Source organism: Artemia franciscana, chromosome 4 (genome assembly GCF_032884065.1).
Source record: "Artemia franciscana chromosome 4, ASM3288406v1, whole genome shotgun sequence".
Classification (NCBI taxonomy): Eukaryota; Metazoa; Arthropoda; class Branchiopoda; order Anostraca; family Artemiidae; genus Artemia; species Artemia franciscana.
The window spans coordinates 18,404,538-18,422,603 of record NC_088866.1 but is presented as its reverse complement, the minus strand read 5'-3'; the positions used below and the strand labels follow the sequence as shown (position 1 = coordinate 18,422,603).

At 37.8% G+C, this 18,066-nt stretch overlaps 1 protein-coding gene across 1 annotated transcript; it reads left to right on the top strand.

Annotated features, from left to right (window-relative positions):
- Positions 1-6,798: 6,798 nt before the first annotated feature.
- Positions 6,799-16,115, top strand: LOC136026089 (cuticle protein 2-like). The gene is made up of 4 exons (XM_065702295.1): positions 6,799-6,949; positions 9,285-9,476; positions 10,676-10,933; positions 15,751-16,115. Exons 1-4 carry the CDS (start codon positions 6,935-6,937, stop codon positions 16,015-16,017), a joined length of 732 nt encoding a protein of 243 aa, XP_065558367.1. The 5' UTR covers positions 6,799-6,934; the 3' UTR covers positions 16,018-16,115.
- Positions 16,116-18,066: the final 1,951 nt, after the last annotated feature.

Genomic DNA, 18,066 nt, shown 5'->3' with positions numbered 1-18,066 from the left:
AAAAAAAAACTTTAGCGTAAAGAGCGGGGAGTTGATGAGGAAGCAGCCCCTTTCATATACGAAGCAATTTCTGTTCGTTTAAGTTTTAATGTCGCTCCTTACTTTCCGTTAAAAATACTTGTTTTTCTATTTAATTTCTGAACGTTTTTGATTCAATGCATGTTTTAATTTTGGCTCTCCGCCAATGAACAATTAAAACAAAATTTGTATATTCAATTTTTTGGCTAACTTGCTTTCTCATAGTTTTGATCGAATGATTTTGAGAAAAAAAGGAGCGGGGGAGAAGGCCTAGTTGCCCTTCGATTTTTTCGTTACTTAAAAAGGCAACTAAAACTTTTAACTTTTTACGAATGTTCTTATTAGTAAAAGATATACGTAACTTACAAATTAGCTTACATAACGAACTTCTGTATTCTCATGTTTTTATTACGAATATGAAGGGGCTCACCTCCTCGCCAGTACCTCGCTCTTTACACTAAAGCTCAAATTTTGTCCTAATTTCTTAAGAAAAACCCCCGAATCACAAAAGCCGTAGAATAAATAGTATGAAATTACTAAAAATACTTTATCGTAAAGAGCGAGGTATTACGAGGAGGTGAGCTCAACATATGCGTAAAAATTTCTGTTCGTTTCAAGTTTTAATGCTTCTCCTTACTTTCAGTTAAAAAAACTGTTTCATACTTAATTTTTCATTGTTTTTTTTTTAAATAATACTGGAAAATCCTGCGCTCCCTTCATGAAACTTTTCTTCCCCCATGACAAATTCCTCGATGGTAAGTTCTCCCAGCATATCTCACTCTTCTCAATCCCTTTCCCCAGCCGAAAAATTCCCCTGAAAACGTCTGTACACTTCCCAAATAACCATTGCTATATGTAAGCACTGGTCAAAGATTGTAACTTGTAGCCCCTCCCACGGGGACTTTGGGGGAGTAAGTCGTCCCCAAAGACATATTTATAAGGTCTGTCGACTACGCTGAACAAAATGGCTATGTCAGAATTTTGATCCGTTGACTTTGGGAAAATAATTAGCGTGGGAGGGGGCCTAGGTGTCCTCCAATTTTTTGGTCTCTTAAGAAGGGCACTAGAACTTTTTATTTCCGTTAGAATGAGCCCTTTTGCAACATTCTAGGATCACTTGGTCGATACGATCACCCCTGGAAAAAAAAAAAAAAAAAAAACAAAAACAAACAAATAAACACGCATCCGTGATCTGCCTTTTGGCAAAAAATACAAAATTCCACATTTTTGTAGATAGGAGTTTGAGACTTTTACAATAAGATTATCTGATACGCTGAATCTGATGGTGTGATTTTTGTTAAGATTCTCTGACTTTTAGGGGGTGTTTCCCCCTATTTTCTAAAATAAGGCAAATATTCTCAGGCTCATAACTTTTGATGGCTAAACTTGATGAAACTTATATATCTAAAATCAGCATGAAAATGCGATCCTTTTGATGTAGCTATTGGTATAAAAAATCCATTTTTTAGAGTTTTGGTCGCTCCTTACTAGAGTTCGTTACCACGAACTGTTTGATTCCTCCGTATATGAAAGGGGCTTTTCCTCCTCAACGCCTCGCTCTTTACGCTAAAGTTTGACTCTTTCTCTTAACTCTACTTTTAAAACGGTAAGAAAGTTTAGCGTAAAGAGCGGGGCGTTGAGGAGGAAAAGCCCCTTTCATATACGATGTAATTTCTTTTCGTTTTAAGTTTTAATCTTGCTCCTTACTCTCATTTAAAAAAACTTGTTTTTTCTTATTTCGTTTCTGGACGTTTTTGAATTAATAAATGATTAAACAAATAAAATAATTAAACATAAATAATTAAAACAAAATCTGCATATTAATTAATTGCAATTATTCGGAAGATTTTGAGAAAAAGGAGCAAGGGAGGAGGCCTAGTTGCCCTCCAATTTTTGGATTACTTAAAAAAGCAACTAGAACCTTTAATTTTTTACAAACGTTTTCATTGGTAAAAAATATACGTAACTTACGAATTAACTTACGTAACGAACTTCTATATTCGTATGTTTTTATTGCGTTTATGAGGGGGCTCAAACGTCTTCGATACCTTGCTCTTTACACTAAAGCTGAAATCTTGTCCCAATTCCTTAAGAATGACCTCTGAATCACAAAGGCCGTAGAATAAATAGTTGAAATTACTAATAACACATTAGCGTAAAGAGTGAGGTATAACGAGGAGGTAAACCCCTCATATGCGTAATAATTTTTGTTCGTTTTAAGTTTTAATGCTGCTCCTCACTTTCAGTAGAAAAAACTTTTCAATTTTTTTCCTTGTTTTTTCAAATAATGCTATAAAATCCTGCGCCCCCTTCATTGAAATGCTCTTCCCCCAAGAGAAGTTTCTCCATGGAAATATCCTCCCACGTAACCCCCTCCTCAACTCTCCCCCTGAACCAAAAAAATCCCCCTGAAAACGTCTGTACACTTCCCAGTAACCATTACTATATATAAACACACGTCAAAGTTTGTAACTTGCAGCCCCTCCCACGGGGACTGCAGGGGACTAAGTCGTCCCTAAAGACATAGTTATTAGGTGTTTCGACTATGGTGACTAAAATGGCTATCTCAGAATTTTGATCCGATGACTTTTGGGAAAAAATGAGGGTGGGAGGGGGCCTAGGTTCCCTCCAATTTTTGGTCACTTAAAAGGGCATTAAAACATTTAATTTCCGTTAGAATGAGCCCTTTTGCGACACTCTAGGACCGCTCATTCGATACGATCACCCCTGGGAAAAAAAACAACAAATAAACACGCATCCGTGATCTGTCTTCTGGCAAAAAATGCAAAATTCCACATTTTTATAGATAGGAGCTTTAAACTTCTTCAATAAGGTTCTCTGATACGCTGAATTTGATGATATTATTTTCGTTAAGATTGTATGACTTTTAGGGGGTGTTTCTTTCTATTTTCTAAAATGAGACAAATTTTTTCAAGCTCGTAACTTTTGATAGGTATGACTGATTTTGATGAAACTTATATATTTAAAATCAGCATTAAAATGCGATTCTTTTGATGCAATATTGGTATTAACATTTTATTTTTTAGAGTTTTGGTTACTATTGAGCCGGGTCGCTCCTTACTACAGTTCGTTACCACGGACTGTTGATACCAGACAAATACATTAAAGTGATGTATTAAAGGAAATGCAGCGGGAGGACTCGGAATCAAATGTGGAAGAAAAACTTTCTTGGACTTAGATTATGCTGATGATTCAAGCGTCCTAGATGAAAGCTTTACCAAAATAATTGAGCTCATAGAATTCTTATAAGTTCGTGCGCAAGAATAGGTTAGAAAACTAATGTTAAGAAGACTCATTGGATAATGCTAGGAATAAGTGAAGATGAAAAGGTGGCGTGGGGTAACGAAAAGATCAATCAAGTGGACAGCTTTATTTACCTTGACAGTATTATTAGTAAAGACGGTGGGAGCAGCACAGCTTAGATACCAATACAGTTATGAAAACTCCTATCTTGCCCATGAGAATCTTTTGGTACAGAGCTCTGAACTTGGCGCCTCCTCCAAGCTTGCGCTCCAACGCATAGATCATACTACAACACCATAGGCGGGAACGCAATTTTACTTTGTTGCATAAGTATTGTTTCCAATTAATCACAGCTTTACGATTCTATTCACGACGTCAGTCCCAATTGCTCCGACTTTTATGTTCAGACTGCCAGTTTCCTGTCTCCAGCCGCTAACATCGCTACCGCGCATTGTGTCCCAAAAATAAATTGAGTTTTCATAACTGTATTGGTATCTAAGCTATGGTGAAAAGTGAATAAAGTAGAATAGCCAAGGCTCGGGGTGTTCTTTCACATTTGAAAAAAATTGGAAGAATGGGAAGATAAGTCTGCGAACCAAAATGAAAATACTGGAAGTGATGACTGTGGTTAAATATAATTCTGAAGCAAGGGAGCTCCAAAAACGGAGGAAGATTTGGTAGGTGTTTTCCAGAGAAATTGCCTAAGGATTGTTTTGGGTGCCCAAATAACTGACCGTATTTCAAACAGTAGGTTCTGCGAAAATTGTGGTTCAATCCTGTTTTCTGGGGCTATCATGAGAGAAAGTTTGATATGGCTTGGACACGTTCTTCGGATGAAGGATGACAGATTGCCAAAGGTTGTCCTTTATAGCCAGTCGTCTAGGGCTAACGGAAAACAGGGCATCCGACATTGGAGTGGGAGGATGTAGTAAAGAAAGATTTAAGGGAAATGGAACCACCTTGGAGGGTGTAAAGAAAAAGGCTTTGAATATATTAGGATGGAGGAGGAGCGCAAGTAGTTGTGATGGTTTCATGTGGCTTGATGCTGTGGTGAGCCTTTAGTAGTAGTAGTAGTATGGAAATGATCAAAATACGCAAAACTACAGACTCGGGGTGTGTATTTTCCCATTCAGCACTCCGATCAGCTCCGCTCCGTTAAAAAAAAAATTCGACTATAGTACCGAAAATTGTTGAATAGCACACAAATGCGAGCAATTGTAGCACTCTAGCAACTGTTCATGGTGGCAACCCTGCACAGTATTGGCCACCACCCTAACTCAGATAACCAGTAACAACAAGGGTTTTAGGAGTTTACCCTCCCCCGCGGAAAATAAACCCCCCGGAAAATAAACCACGGAAAATACCCTCCCGGAAAATATTCCCTCTGTAAATTCCCCCTCCCGTGATAAATAAGGCTTTCCAAATTTCAGAATTTCATTTGACTTTTCTTTTTCATAGGGGAAGGAATCTTGCTACTTTTGTATTATGCGCTACTCACTCAAGTTTACGTTGTGTAAAACTTGACAGCAAACCGGTTTCTTCGTTAGTTTCTTTCAGCTTAGAGTGAGACAAGACAAAGACATGTGAAAAAATAGATGGGAAAATATAGTTTTTTCAACTGAAAGTAAGGAGCAGCATCAAAACTTAACACGACCAGAAATTGTTACGTATATGAAAGGAGTGCCTCCTCCTCAAGACCGCGCTCTTTACGCTCAAGTTCGTTTCAGAATTTCAAAACAAAGCTTTTTATTCTAATAAAGCGGTCATTGCGTGTTAGGAATCGTTCTTAAAGAGTTAGGAAAAAAGTCAAACGTTAGCGTACAGAGCAAGGTCTTGTGGAAGGGAAAATTATTTTCATATACATTATAATTTCTGTTCGTTTTTACTTTAATGTTGCTTCTTTATAAACAATTTGGCTATATATTTGTACATTAGGGGGGGGATTAAAGTATAGCGGGTCTGAATGCAAAAGGTATTAGGTACAATTATTCTGCACAGTATGAAATAAGAATGATTTTCTGACTTTGAACTGTACAAATACTTTACCCCCCGCCCCCTCTTATGTGCAAATATATAGCCCAAATTATATACTTCCCTTCTATTCTGTCACTTGTGTTAGTCTTGTCTCAAGCTAAGCTGAAAGAAACTAACGAGGAAACCAGTTTGTTCTCGAGTTTTGCACAGCGTGCACTTGAGTGAATGGTGTAGGATACACAAGTAGCGAAATTCCTTCCCCTATGAAAAAAAACTCAAACAAAATTCTTTAGTTTAGAAAGCCTTATCATTCACGTGGCGGGGGGTTAAAATTGATGGGGTGTTTTCCGGGGGTAATTAAACGTGGTGGGGGGGGGGCACCAGCCACTGAGACCAGGACTCGAACCTCCTGACCTAAAAATTTCAAGTCTGGAGCACTAATCCCTCGGCTAGGACAGCTATTTAATTTACCCTCTCCAATATTCCATGACCAATAAATTGGCACGATTGACAAAATATATCTATAACCAAGGGCCGATCCAGGATTTTTTTTTTTTTTAGCGGGGGGCGCACAATATTTTACTCCGATAACTTGCAAACAAAGAAATTCCAGCAATTTAAAGGGAACCTCAACGATTATACGCCGTAGGTAGGTTGTGGAAATGGTCGTAAATTTAATCTAAGATCTGCTGAGGGTTAAAGTTCTTATAAATCTGTTGAAATTTAAACAATGTAAAAATATTCATACAAAAACAATAAGTTATAGAAACCATCCCACCATAAAAAAATGAAAAGCTGTTCACCCTTTTGCGAAAAATATGATATTTAATATGGCAACACGATATTATCCCTAAATCCGCCACTACGTTAGGGGGTGCCCTCCCAGCTGGATCTGACACTGTCTATAACCGTTCTTCTAGGGGACATAAAAATTTAGAAAAAATAGGACTTGAAGCTTCTTTTATTTTACAGTATAATTTTGATAAAGATCACTTCTCACTATTGAGGATTGTCCTCTGTTTTCGAAAATGATACTAATGTTCTTATGCAAACAGTTTCCGATTATGAACTTTAAACGTAACAAATTTAATAGAGATTCGGAATCACTATGACAAACTAATTCTTTTTATGTATATAAATGCTACCAACATTCTTAGAGTTATGGTCAATTTTTCCACAGGTTGCATTTTATTAACATTTTGTTACACCGAACTATTAGAACATTCAAAAAAACTAAAATAGAGCCTTTTTTAACTGCATAAACTATTAACTACATAAACTAATAAACTTCAAAATCAAAACCTAATTTCATTTCTATATTGATCAGTTTCTCAGATCTGCAACAATGCTGACGGAAAAACCCGCTGTTTATCGGTATTTAATTCCTATGAATGTTATTTTTTAATTCAAATACACTTTTTCGTTATAATTTTTGTCTACAGCTCCTCCTTTGTCATAAAGATTTGGATATAAGATCGTCCAAAATGTCAATTTGAAGGACACGCTATTTTAATAATCCCAAATTACGTCAATAAATAGAAACCGTTAGGTAAAGACCCCTTTTGAAAGATGAAAATATTTGACGCATATACCGTAAACCAAACAAGAAACTGTGTATAAAATTGACACACATCTGAAGTCGGATCAGTTCAACTAGATTTGGGAAAGAGTTAGCATAATGGCATTCCTTCTTGTAAGTACACATCATTTTAATTATTCAGAATTTCCAGGGATATTAGAAATAGGGAAGGGGTTCGAATTTTTAACTTACTGCTGGATCCATAACTAGTGAGGGAGGCCTATTCCCCCTAGTTTTTTTGCCCCCTTCCCGTTAGATTTTGAAAAATACCTTTTTAGGTATTTTGATTAAAAATGCTTCTGTACTTCTTGTTATGACCAAATATATGGTGACCAACTGAGCCTAAGCTAATTGTCTCCGGATACAGACAGCTATAAACTGGTTTTTGTCGGATCTTCCGATCCATATTATTGAGTATGTACTGGCTAAAAAGGAAGTACCAATGCTTCTTTTGGTATTAAACATGGCTAAATTACCCCTCCTCCACCAGATTCTGAAACGAATTTGGTAAAATTCTAGTTAATCGACTTCTTGCTATCTCAGTAAGGGTTTAGGTTAGGAAAATGAAACTTTCAGGAATGAATCTACAGACTAAAGTATGTCCCGGGAAGGTATTTTGAAGCAACTACCTCCACTCCTTCTCCGTCTAGAGGGCCCTGACCTTTGATGACCTTTGAAAATATGTGTGTTATAAAAGTGAAACCTTGCAAAATAGATCTTCTGCTTAATTGAAGTACAACAAAATTGTTTTCAGCTTCATAACTTTGCTCAATTCCATTTTATAAGGTTTTAAAGATATGCAAATACATTTCCTAAGTTAAAAAAAAAGAAGATATGGCTCAAAATTCTACTCAAGTAACAGGAATTGAATTTTCAGAACTAAAGGCAGAGAAAAAGCAACTAGTAATTGTCATGTAGTCCTGTCATGTAGGCAAATTTCAGGGCCCTCTAGAGGGAGAAGGAGTAGAGGTGGGTGCTTTAAAATACCTTCCCGGGACATACTTTAGTCTGTAGATTCATTCCTGAAAGTTTCATTTTCCTAACCTTAATCCTTTCCGAGATAGCAAGAAGTCAATTAACTAGAATTTTATCACGAATTTTCCCCCTCCCCCTAAATTTTCGTGAATTGACGCCACTGTCCATAATAAAATTCATAGTATGGGGAACATTCTTTGAAAAAGTGATTTGAGAAACGTTTTTGTTCTTTTTGAAGGATGTTGTTCTATCCCCTCCTCCATGGATCTGTGCTGGGATAAAGGATGGGTAATTGCCAATGTATTCTTCTGGCTCATTGATGTTGTATTGAGTTTGTCGGAAGAATAGAAACTGCTCAGTATACTTGCTTTCCCTTCCATTTTTACCGATTTGACTCCCTTGATTCCATTTACCCTTGGTAAAATCGTCTTAACTGAATTTTGTATAAATTTTCCGATTAACAAACTAGTGACAGCTAAAAAATTCACATCTTTAGAATCAGAATTTCATCCTGAATCCAAATAGGCAATAATATTAATTTGCGTTAGAAATGAACTTAATATCCCTTCCCTACTCCCAATGTACAAATATACATCGTGGATTGTATATATGAAATGAATTTTCCGTTATTTTGACAAACTGTTAAATTAATTTGATGAAAAAAGTTACTTACGGAGAATTCGGTGCATATTTACAGCTCAGGATATATATTTGTAAATTATGGGGATGGGGATGTCGGTAAAGCTCATTTTCTAGGCAGATGAATGCTATATTTGGAAGAGGATAAAACTTAGACTTTAAAGATATGCATTCTCATTAGTTAGTTAATCAGAAAATTAACCAGATATTGACCTGAGCCATAAATAGTTCAACGTATTGTTTGTAATCTTTTGACAATTCATCTCTAGCCCCCCCCCCTCCTCTTATGGTCTCACATAGCCCTTGACTGTGTAAAATAAAGTTAGAATAATAATTGATCAAAACTGACACAAAAACAAATAAAAATGGGGGGGGACAAGAAAACATGGTTGGTATTTGCTGCATATTATAAAGTAAGAATTCCATCATCTTTTGGTTAGGTTTTTTATAGCCAATGGGTGCGAGACCATTAGAGGGGGGCTGGGAGTGAATCGTCACACACATGAAAAGACAATAAAAAAGCAGATAAGATCGACACTATCGTAGACCTTCGCCAAACTTCAAACGAGAGAGCTGTCACTGTGTTCAAACTGGTTCCGGTCAGAAAATTTAATTTGGTTCCAAACAGAAAGCTGAAACTGGTTTAAAAAAAAATGGAAACCAATTCAAACAGGCAGGAAATGTATTTAAATTTTGAACAACCAAGGTGATATTTTACTATTATACCGTCTGGCTGCGTCTTTTAGATCATCGGAAATTTTATAAATTGACTCTTCTCAACACCTCCTTAATTCACATTTTAATGGTTTCTCTACTTAGCCCAGAAATTTTTCAGGCCGTCGTATACGCAACTTTGGCGTGCTCGTATGCCGCACCCTCCAATTATGGGTATGCACCAGCAGCAGGACAAAGTGCGTATGCACCAGCACCCTCATACGGCGGTCCAGGCCCAATGGCAGCCACTATGACTGCCATGAAGGATACAGCAGCCATAATGGAGCAACTCCCTGTTGCTCAACCACCCCCAGTAAGTCATCATTTTATATTAGGTGTACATCAATTTGCAAAAGACTTTAAATTTTATCATAAGCTAGCAAGAAATTGCGTAAAATGCTACCATGTTTTTAATTTTCATGGTCTCTGTATTTAATTAAGGTCCCTTTTTAGTCGTTTCTCAGTGGTATCAAAATTTTAGTGATAGGCTACTTAGTTGTACTGTCCCGCATTAAAATCGGGGTATATTTTTTTCTTCTCTCATTGGTACTACCTTTTTTGGGGGTACTCAGTACTACTAATAAATCATGCGTTTAATTAGGTCTTTAGTACTATAGTTTAGTAATAAATTTTTAATTTAATATAATGTCTTTAACCATGGTATCTTTTATTTTACCTTTTTTCAGTGGTAGGCTACTAACTTTTTTGGTGGTACTGATTGGTACTACAGTATGTTTATTTAGGGCCTCTTTTTTGACTAATTATCCAAGCGCATCTGCCCTTCCCTTTTAAGGAATACCCTGCTAAGGTTTGCAGAGCCTCTACAAAGCCCTTCCAAGGTGGCACCAAAAGTTCAAAATCCCTTTTTTTTTGTGAGATTATCTGAAAGAAAATTCATTAGAAGAGGTTCTATAATAGATGATCATGTAAAACGGAAGTTTGAGCATGTAGGAGCCATTAGCTGGCTTTTTTTTTACTGGGAAACGAGCGTGTTTTCACCAATATCTTGATCCATAAAAAAACGAGCGCTTAAATTAGAAATTTTGTTAGGCAAAACTAACATCAGGTATGCTAATAACGTTATATGAACTTGGGCTTCTAAAGTAAGCGTTTCTGCAAACAGTTTAAAAAATATGTCGGGTCTGAACCTCATACTTGAAAGGTTTAACATTAAGGGTAAGCAAGGCCGTATCCACGATTTTATTTGGGGGGAGGTATATATTAGGGGAGGGGGTAAAAAACCTTTAAAAACATTACAAATTTGTTTGTTCATTTTTGTTCCATTTTTGCAAGTCAGACAAACATTTCAGGGGGGAGGCGTCAAACCTTCTACCCCACCCCCTGGATACGGTTTTGAGCAACAAAAAAGTGTTTAAATTTCCAATCGCTGTCAAAATTCCTAGCACAATCTTGGTAGAATATTTTTTTTATAAGCAAAAAAAAAAAAACATTTCAAATTAATGCTCATAGCCTTCAAGCGGGTGTAATTTTATAAAAAGTTTCAAATTCCAGCGTGATTACCAGTTCAACTACAACATTAACGATGAAATGTCAGGAAGTCTCCACCAGAGAGTTGAGGAACAGAAGAACGGCGTCATTACCGGATCATTTGCTTACACCGCACCAGATGGAAAGCTGATGACAGTAAAATACGTCGCAGATGAGAAAGGATACCGACCAGAAATTAGTGAAGCTCAAGCACCGATTATGAAAACAAACACTGCATCTACCTACACAATGAACCTTCCTGATGCTCCTGAACAAGTGCAGGTACTGACAAATTTAATGAGAAATAAAACACTGCATCTACCTATCCAAACACTGAAATAATGCACTGATCTACCTTCTCAAACGTTTGTTATGTTAGAAAAGTTTTCTAGAGATAATGCCACATTCAGGAGGGGGATTAACAATAGAAAAATGCATAAAAATTGGAAATGTCTGGTTCTGTTTCTTCTTTAAATTGCAGGTCGAAAAGTGTCTCCTTAGTCGATTGTTAGAATTGGTTCCTCGTGAAAGTCCAGGTTTATTTTTTTCTTTGTTTTTATGGCACTTGGTATTAACCAAGTGACATATAGCAATCGCAAATTCTGTCGGTCTGTCTCTCGGTCCCGGTTTTTTTACTTTAGGCACTTAAAGGTAAGCTAGGACGATGAAATTTGGCAGGCGTATCAGCGACCGGACCAGATTAAATTAGAAATAGTCGTTTTCCCGACTTGACCATCTGGGGGGGGGGAGTGGGGGGCCCACTAATTCGGAAAAAAAATAGAAAAAATGAAGTATTTTTAACTTACGAACGGTTGATCAGACGTTAATGAAATTTGATGTTTGGAAGGATTTCGTGTCTCAGAGCTGTTATTTTAAATCCTAACCGGATCTGGTGACATTGGGGGGGGGAGATGGGAGGGGAAACCTAAAATCTTGGAAAACACTTAGTGTGGAGGGATCGGGATGAAACTTGGTGGGAAAAATAATCACAAGTCCTAGATACATGATTGACGTAACCGGACGGATCCGCTCTCTTTGGGTTAGTTGGGGGGGGGGTTTAATTCTGAAAAAATGAGGTATTGTTAACTTACGAACGGGTGATCGGATCTCAATGAAATTTGATATTTAGAAGGATATCGTGTCTCAGCTCTTATTTTAAATCCCGACCGGATCTGGTGACATTGGGGGGAGTTGGAGGGGGAAATCTTGGAAGACACTTGGAGTGGAGGAATCGGGATGACGCTTGGTGGATAGAATAAGCAAATGTCCTTGATACGTGATTGACGTAACCGTACCGGATTCACTCTCTACGGGGGATCTTGGGGGAGGGGTTCAGTGATTTGGCGAGTTGTGCTTCTGGACGTGCTAGGACGATGAAAATTAGTAGGCGTGTCAAGGAGCTGCAAAAATTGACTTGATAAAGTCGTTTTCCCAGATTCGACCATCTGGGGGGCTAAAGGGAGAGGAAAAACTAGAAAAAATTAGGTATTTATAACTTACGAGTGGGTGATCGGATTTTAATGAATTTTGATATTTAGAAGGACATCGTGACTCAGGAGCTCTTATTTTAAATCCTGACCGGCATTAAGCCTCCAATTTTCCTTTTAAATCAATCTATTGATTCTTAGAATTTTGTTAGAGCTCATACCATATGAGCTCTTGGCTCTTAGCTCTTCTTGCCTCGTCACAAGTGTCATATGAGCTCTTAGCTCTTGTTATTTGTGTGTTATGATGCGATTTAATTAATTGATGCAGTGTGCCAAAGAAATTTGGCCTTCTAGTAGTCGTAATGGTTGGTTTAAGTGATTTTTTTTGTAAATTTATATAAAAAAAGAATCTTAATTATCACGAAATGCTTAAATTTTAACTAAGCTGCTACGGCTGTGATGCTGGAAAACGGAAAAGAAAAATGCCCAAACACTGCGAAAAAATTTTGGTTGCATTTATATTATTGCATTTATACGCATCATTACTTATTCTTGAACTGTTAAAAGTACTCCTAAGGACTCATTCCACTGTTAAAAATTTGAAGCCACAACACTTGAAACATTTCCCCTTTATATCACATTCACACAACTTTGCTTTTTATTTGGCCTCCTTTCTAATTATTTCCTAAGGTCTTAGGCCTTTTTTTCTGCGTGTTGATCTAGTCCTATAGGTTTCTTTTCTTTTGCACGTTGAGGGCTACTTTGGGTTCTTTTTTACTTGGCTGGTGGGGTTATCTCCCATCCTCGTTAAAAAAACCACTTATTCAGCAAAATAGGTATTTTCATCCGGCTGAGCGTACACCGAAAATACAAATTCAAACACAATTTAAGTCAGATTCAAATTTATTAGTATTGGTTTAACCTGGTTTAGAGGATTCTTTTTTTAATATATCCTATTGTATAACTTCAATTGTATACATACAAAACAAGAGCTAAGAGCTCATATGTCACTTGTGACGAGGTCGGAAGAGCCGAGAGCCAAGAGCTCATATGGGCCAAAGCGCCAATTGCCAAGAGCAAAATTCTAAGAATCAATAGATTGATTTAAAAGGAAAATCAAAGCCTAATGTCGGTTGGGATTTAAAATAAGAGCTCTGAGACACGGGGTCCTTTTAAATATCAAAATTCATTAAGATCCGATCACCCACTTGTAAGTTAAAAATGCCAAATTTTTTCTAATTTTTCCTTTCCCTCCAGTCCCCCAGATGTTCGAATCGAGGAAAACGACTTTAACAAGTCTGTTTGTACCGTTATATGGCACGCCTCGTCCTAGCATGTCCAGAAGCACCGAACTCGCCAAAGCACTGGAACTCCCCCCTAACTCCTCCAAAGAGAGTGGATCCAGTCCGGTTACGTCAATCACGTATCTATGACATTTGCTTATTCTACCCGCCAAGTTTCACCCCGATCTCTCCACTCTTAAGCATTTTCCAAGATTTCCAGTCTCCCCCTCCAAATCACCCCCCCCTCCCAATGTCGTCAGATCTAGCCGGTATTTTCAATAAGAGCTCTGAGACATGAGTTCTTTCTAAACATCAAATTTCATTAAGATCCGGTCACCCATTATTAAGTTAAAAATACCTCAATTCTTTAAATTTTTTCGAATTAACACTCCCCCCCCCCAACTCTCCCAAAGAGAGTGGATTCAGTCCTGTTATGTCAATCACGTATCTAGGAGTTGTGGTTATTCTTCCCACCAAGTTTCATCCCGATCTCTCCACTCTAAGCGTTTTCCAAGATTTACCGTCCCCCCCCAGCTCCCCACGGTCGGGATGTAAAATAAGAGCTCTGAAACACAAAGTCCTTCTAAGTATCACATTTCATTAAGATCTGATCACCCATTCGTAAGTTAAAATACCTCATTTTTTTTCAATTTTTTCCTTTCCCTCAAGCCCCCTAGATGGTCAAATCGGAGAAATGACTGTTATCAAGTAAATTGTGGAGATCTCCGACACGCGATCCCTCCATTCTAATTGTTTTCCAAGATTTCCAGTTTCCAAGATTTCTATTTTCCCCTTCCAGACCCCTATGTCCCTGGATCCAATTTGAATTGAAAATAGAGAACCTGAGACATAAGATCTTTCTATATATCAAGTTTCATTAAGATCCGATTACCCACTCGTAAAATAGATACAGATACCTCAATTTTCACGTTTTCCAAGATTTCCGGTTTCCCCCTCCAACTTCCCCCAATGATATCAGATCTGGTCCGGATTTGAAATGAGAGCTCTGAAGCACAAGATCCTTCCAAATGTCAAATTTCTTTAAGATCGGATCACCCGTTCATAAGTTACAAATACCTCATTTTTTCTAATTTTCCCGAATCACCCCCCCCCCCCAACTATCCGAAAGAGAGCGGATCCGGTCCGGTTATGTCAGTCACGTATCTTGGACTTTAGCTTATTCTTCCCACCAAGTTTCATCCTGATCTCTCTACTCTAAGCGTTTTCCAAGATTTCTTGTCCCCCCCAACTCCCCTCAATGACACTGGATCCGGTCGGGATTTAAAACAAAAGATCTAAGTTACGAGGTCCTTCTAAATATGAAATTTCATTAAGATCTGATCACCCCTTCGTAAGTTAAAAATACCTCATTTTTTCTAATTTTTTCGGAATTAACCCTCCCCTCCAATTTCCCCAAAGAGAGCGGATCCGTTCCGATTATGTCAATCACGTATCTAGGATTTTTGCTTATTGTTTCACCAAGTTTCATCCCTTTCCCTCCACTCTAAGGGTTTTCCAATATTTTAGGTTTCCCCCTCCAACTCCCCCCAATGTCACCAGATCTGGTTGGGATTTAAAATAAGAGCTCTGAGACACAATGTCCTTCTAAATGTCAAATTTCATTAAGATCTGATCACTTGTTCGTAAGTCAAAAATACCTCATTTTTTCTAATTTTTCGAAATTAAATGTTCCACTCTCCCTACCCCCCTCCAGATGGTCAAATCGGGGAAAAGACTATTTCTAATTTAATCTGGTCTGGTCTCTGATACACCTGCCAAATTGCATCGTCCTAGCTTATCTGGAAGTGCCTAAACTAGTAATACCGGGACCGACCGACCGACAGACCTACAGAATTTGCGATCGCCATATGTCACTTGGTAAATACCAATTGCCATAAAAAAAAATGATCACCAAGGCTTTTAATGCAGGGTGAATATATAAATGGTTTATCGTTAACCCTGTTTATATAAGAAGAAATGCTACCGTTTTCATTTTTTGCTAATTCCCAAAAGGTTTCAGACATAGGTTTTGTTAGCTCTTTCCAGTTTCACACCCAAGCTGAAAGAGAGCTTCATCCGACTAAACCCTACTTTTGGAGGCTGAGCAAATCAACCGCTTCGTTGCAGTGATTATATTGGCCACTAGGCATTACTAATAAAATTGCCCCTTAACTGCTCCTCTGTGAAATTTACTTCTTTCTATTCTCATATCTTTAGAACCGACGCTTTTGTATCGTAGGTTGCTCAGTTAAGCACCATCATCGTCTTTAATGCAATGTGTTAGTGTTTCTCAACCTAATCGCGTTTCTCAAGCCTAAGTTTTAAATTTTGTGGGTTTTTATTTTTACTCGTTGCAAATCAAATTAAGTTTTATTTATTATTATTCAAGGTCTCAATCACTCAACAAGAGATGGATGCTTATCGTACCAAAGCAGGTGAGATGGAAAAGGCAGCAGCTTACGGCACATTCCAACAAAATTCACCTCAAACACATATGACATACCAGCAAAGTGCCCCACAGGCGCCAATGATGTATGGATCCTATGGTGCATCTGCACCGGCTGCACCCGCTATGATGCCAATGCAAGCACCAGTGATACAACCGGCGTCAGCACAAGCTCAAGGTCCTCAAAAGACAATGCCCATTAGATATTGATTTTCTCTCATTGCATACCATTTTTTTGTGAAAATATTTTTATATAATGCCCAAATGAATATATACTTTTGTCTAAATAAATCTTATAAATGACCATATATATTTCCTTAATGCTTCAAACTGTAGTACAGGTCTCCTAGTCGGTGCAAGTTGGAAAAGGTGGACAAGGGGAAACGGGACCCGTCCCAATTATAGCATATTCGACTATCTTGCTATACTTACCAGCAAACAATATGCCCAAAGTTATGAACGTATGGCAACTTCTTACACACCCCCCACCAGAAAATCCCCCCAAAAGAAAATATCTGTACTTCGCAATAGCTAATTCTATGTTTAAGCAATGGACGAGGCTCATAGCTTTCAGACCTTCCCCCAAGGGCTGCAGGGGGTCAAGTCATCTTCAAAGACATAGTTATTAGATCTTTCGCCTATGCTTAACAAAATGACTATCTCAGAATTTTGATGGATCACTGGTAAGAAAAGGGGGATAGCTGCCATCCAATATTTCTGGTCACTTAAAAAGGGCACGAGAAATTTTTATTTTCGATGAAATAAGCCCTCTTTCGATCTTCTATAATCATTGATTGGATGCGATCACCCCTGGAAAAAAAAACATGCATCCATGAGTATGCGTGTCACTGAACCACCGTGTAAGAGCCACAAGTAACTGAACCACCGTGCAACAGAGCCCCTATAACTTAACCCTTTTGCAACTGAAACCTCGTGTAACTGAGCCACCAGGCAAATGAACCTCATTTAACCCTCGTGCAACAAAACCTCCGTGCAACTCAACCCCATTTAAGTGAACCCTCGTGTAACTGAACCTCTGGGCAAGTGAACCACCTTGCAACTGAACCACTGACACTGAACCACCGAGCGCCTGAACCATCATGCAACTGAACCACCGTGCAATTGAACCAGTGAACTCAGTTTTTCAGTATTCTAAAAATATGAGGCAATATCATTGGATAAAACAATTTAGAATTTCTACATTTTCAACCTTGTTAGAATTAAATAAAAAAACAAGCTTTTTAAACTGAAAGTAAGGAGTGACGTTAAAACTTAAATTACTCCGACGTTAAATTACGACACTAAAACGAACAGAAATTACTCCTTATATGAAAGGACTGTTCCCTCCTCAACGCCCTGCTCTTTGTATTAAACTTTGTTTCTTTCTCTCAAATCTACTTTTTAAAACAGTGAAAAACTTCAGCGTAAAAAGTGGGGCGTTGAGGAGGGAATAGCCCCTTTCATATACGGAGTAATTTTTGTTCGTTTTAAGTTTTAATGCCGGTCCTTACTTTCAGTTAAAAAAATTGTTTTTTTTTTATTTAATTTCTGAACGTTTTTGAATTAATGCATGTTTCGATTTGGGCTCTCCGCACATGGATAATTAAAACGAAATTTTCATATTGATTTACTGTTTTGGCTATATGGCTTTCTCATAGTTTTGATAAGATGATTTGAGAAAAAAAGAGCGGGGGAGGAGGCCTAGTTACCCTCCAATTTTTGGGTTACTTAAGAAGCAAACTAGAACCTTTAATTTTTTACTGAAGTTTTCATTTGTAAAAATATGCGTAACTTACGAATTAACTTGCGTAACGAAATTCTATATTCGCATGATTTTACTACGTATATGAGGGTTTCGCCCCCTCGTCAATACCTCGCTGTTTACAGTAAAGCTTAAATTTTGTCCCAATTCCTTAAGAATGACCCCTGAAACACAAGGGCAGTAGAATAAATAGTTGAAATTACTAAAAAAAAACCTTAGCGTAAGGAGTGAGGTATTAGGAGGAGGTGAGAACCTCATATGCGGAATAATTTTTGTTCGATTTAAGTTTTAATGCTGCTCCTTACTTTCAGTTGAAAAAACTTTCATATTTATGTTTCTTTATAATGCTAGAAAATCCTGCGCCCTCTTCATGGAAATTCTCTTTCCCTATGACAAATTCCTCCATGGAAAGTTCCCCCACATAACCCCCTCCCCTCAACCACTCCCTCCAACCAAAATAATTTCTCTGAAAACGTCTCTACACTTCCCAATAACCA

Excerpts from the sequence above, each read along its gene's own strand:
- LOC136026089 (XM_065702295.1), top strand. Across the intron at positions 9,477-10,675 it reads CTGTTGCTCAACCACCCCCA|CGTGATTACCAGTTCAACTA; the intron begins GTAAGTCATCAT and ends TTCAAATTCCAG. Across the intron at positions 10,934-15,750 it reads ATGCTCCTGAACAAGTGCAG|GTCTCAATCACTCAACAAGA; the intron begins GTACTGACAAAT and ends TTATTATTCAAG.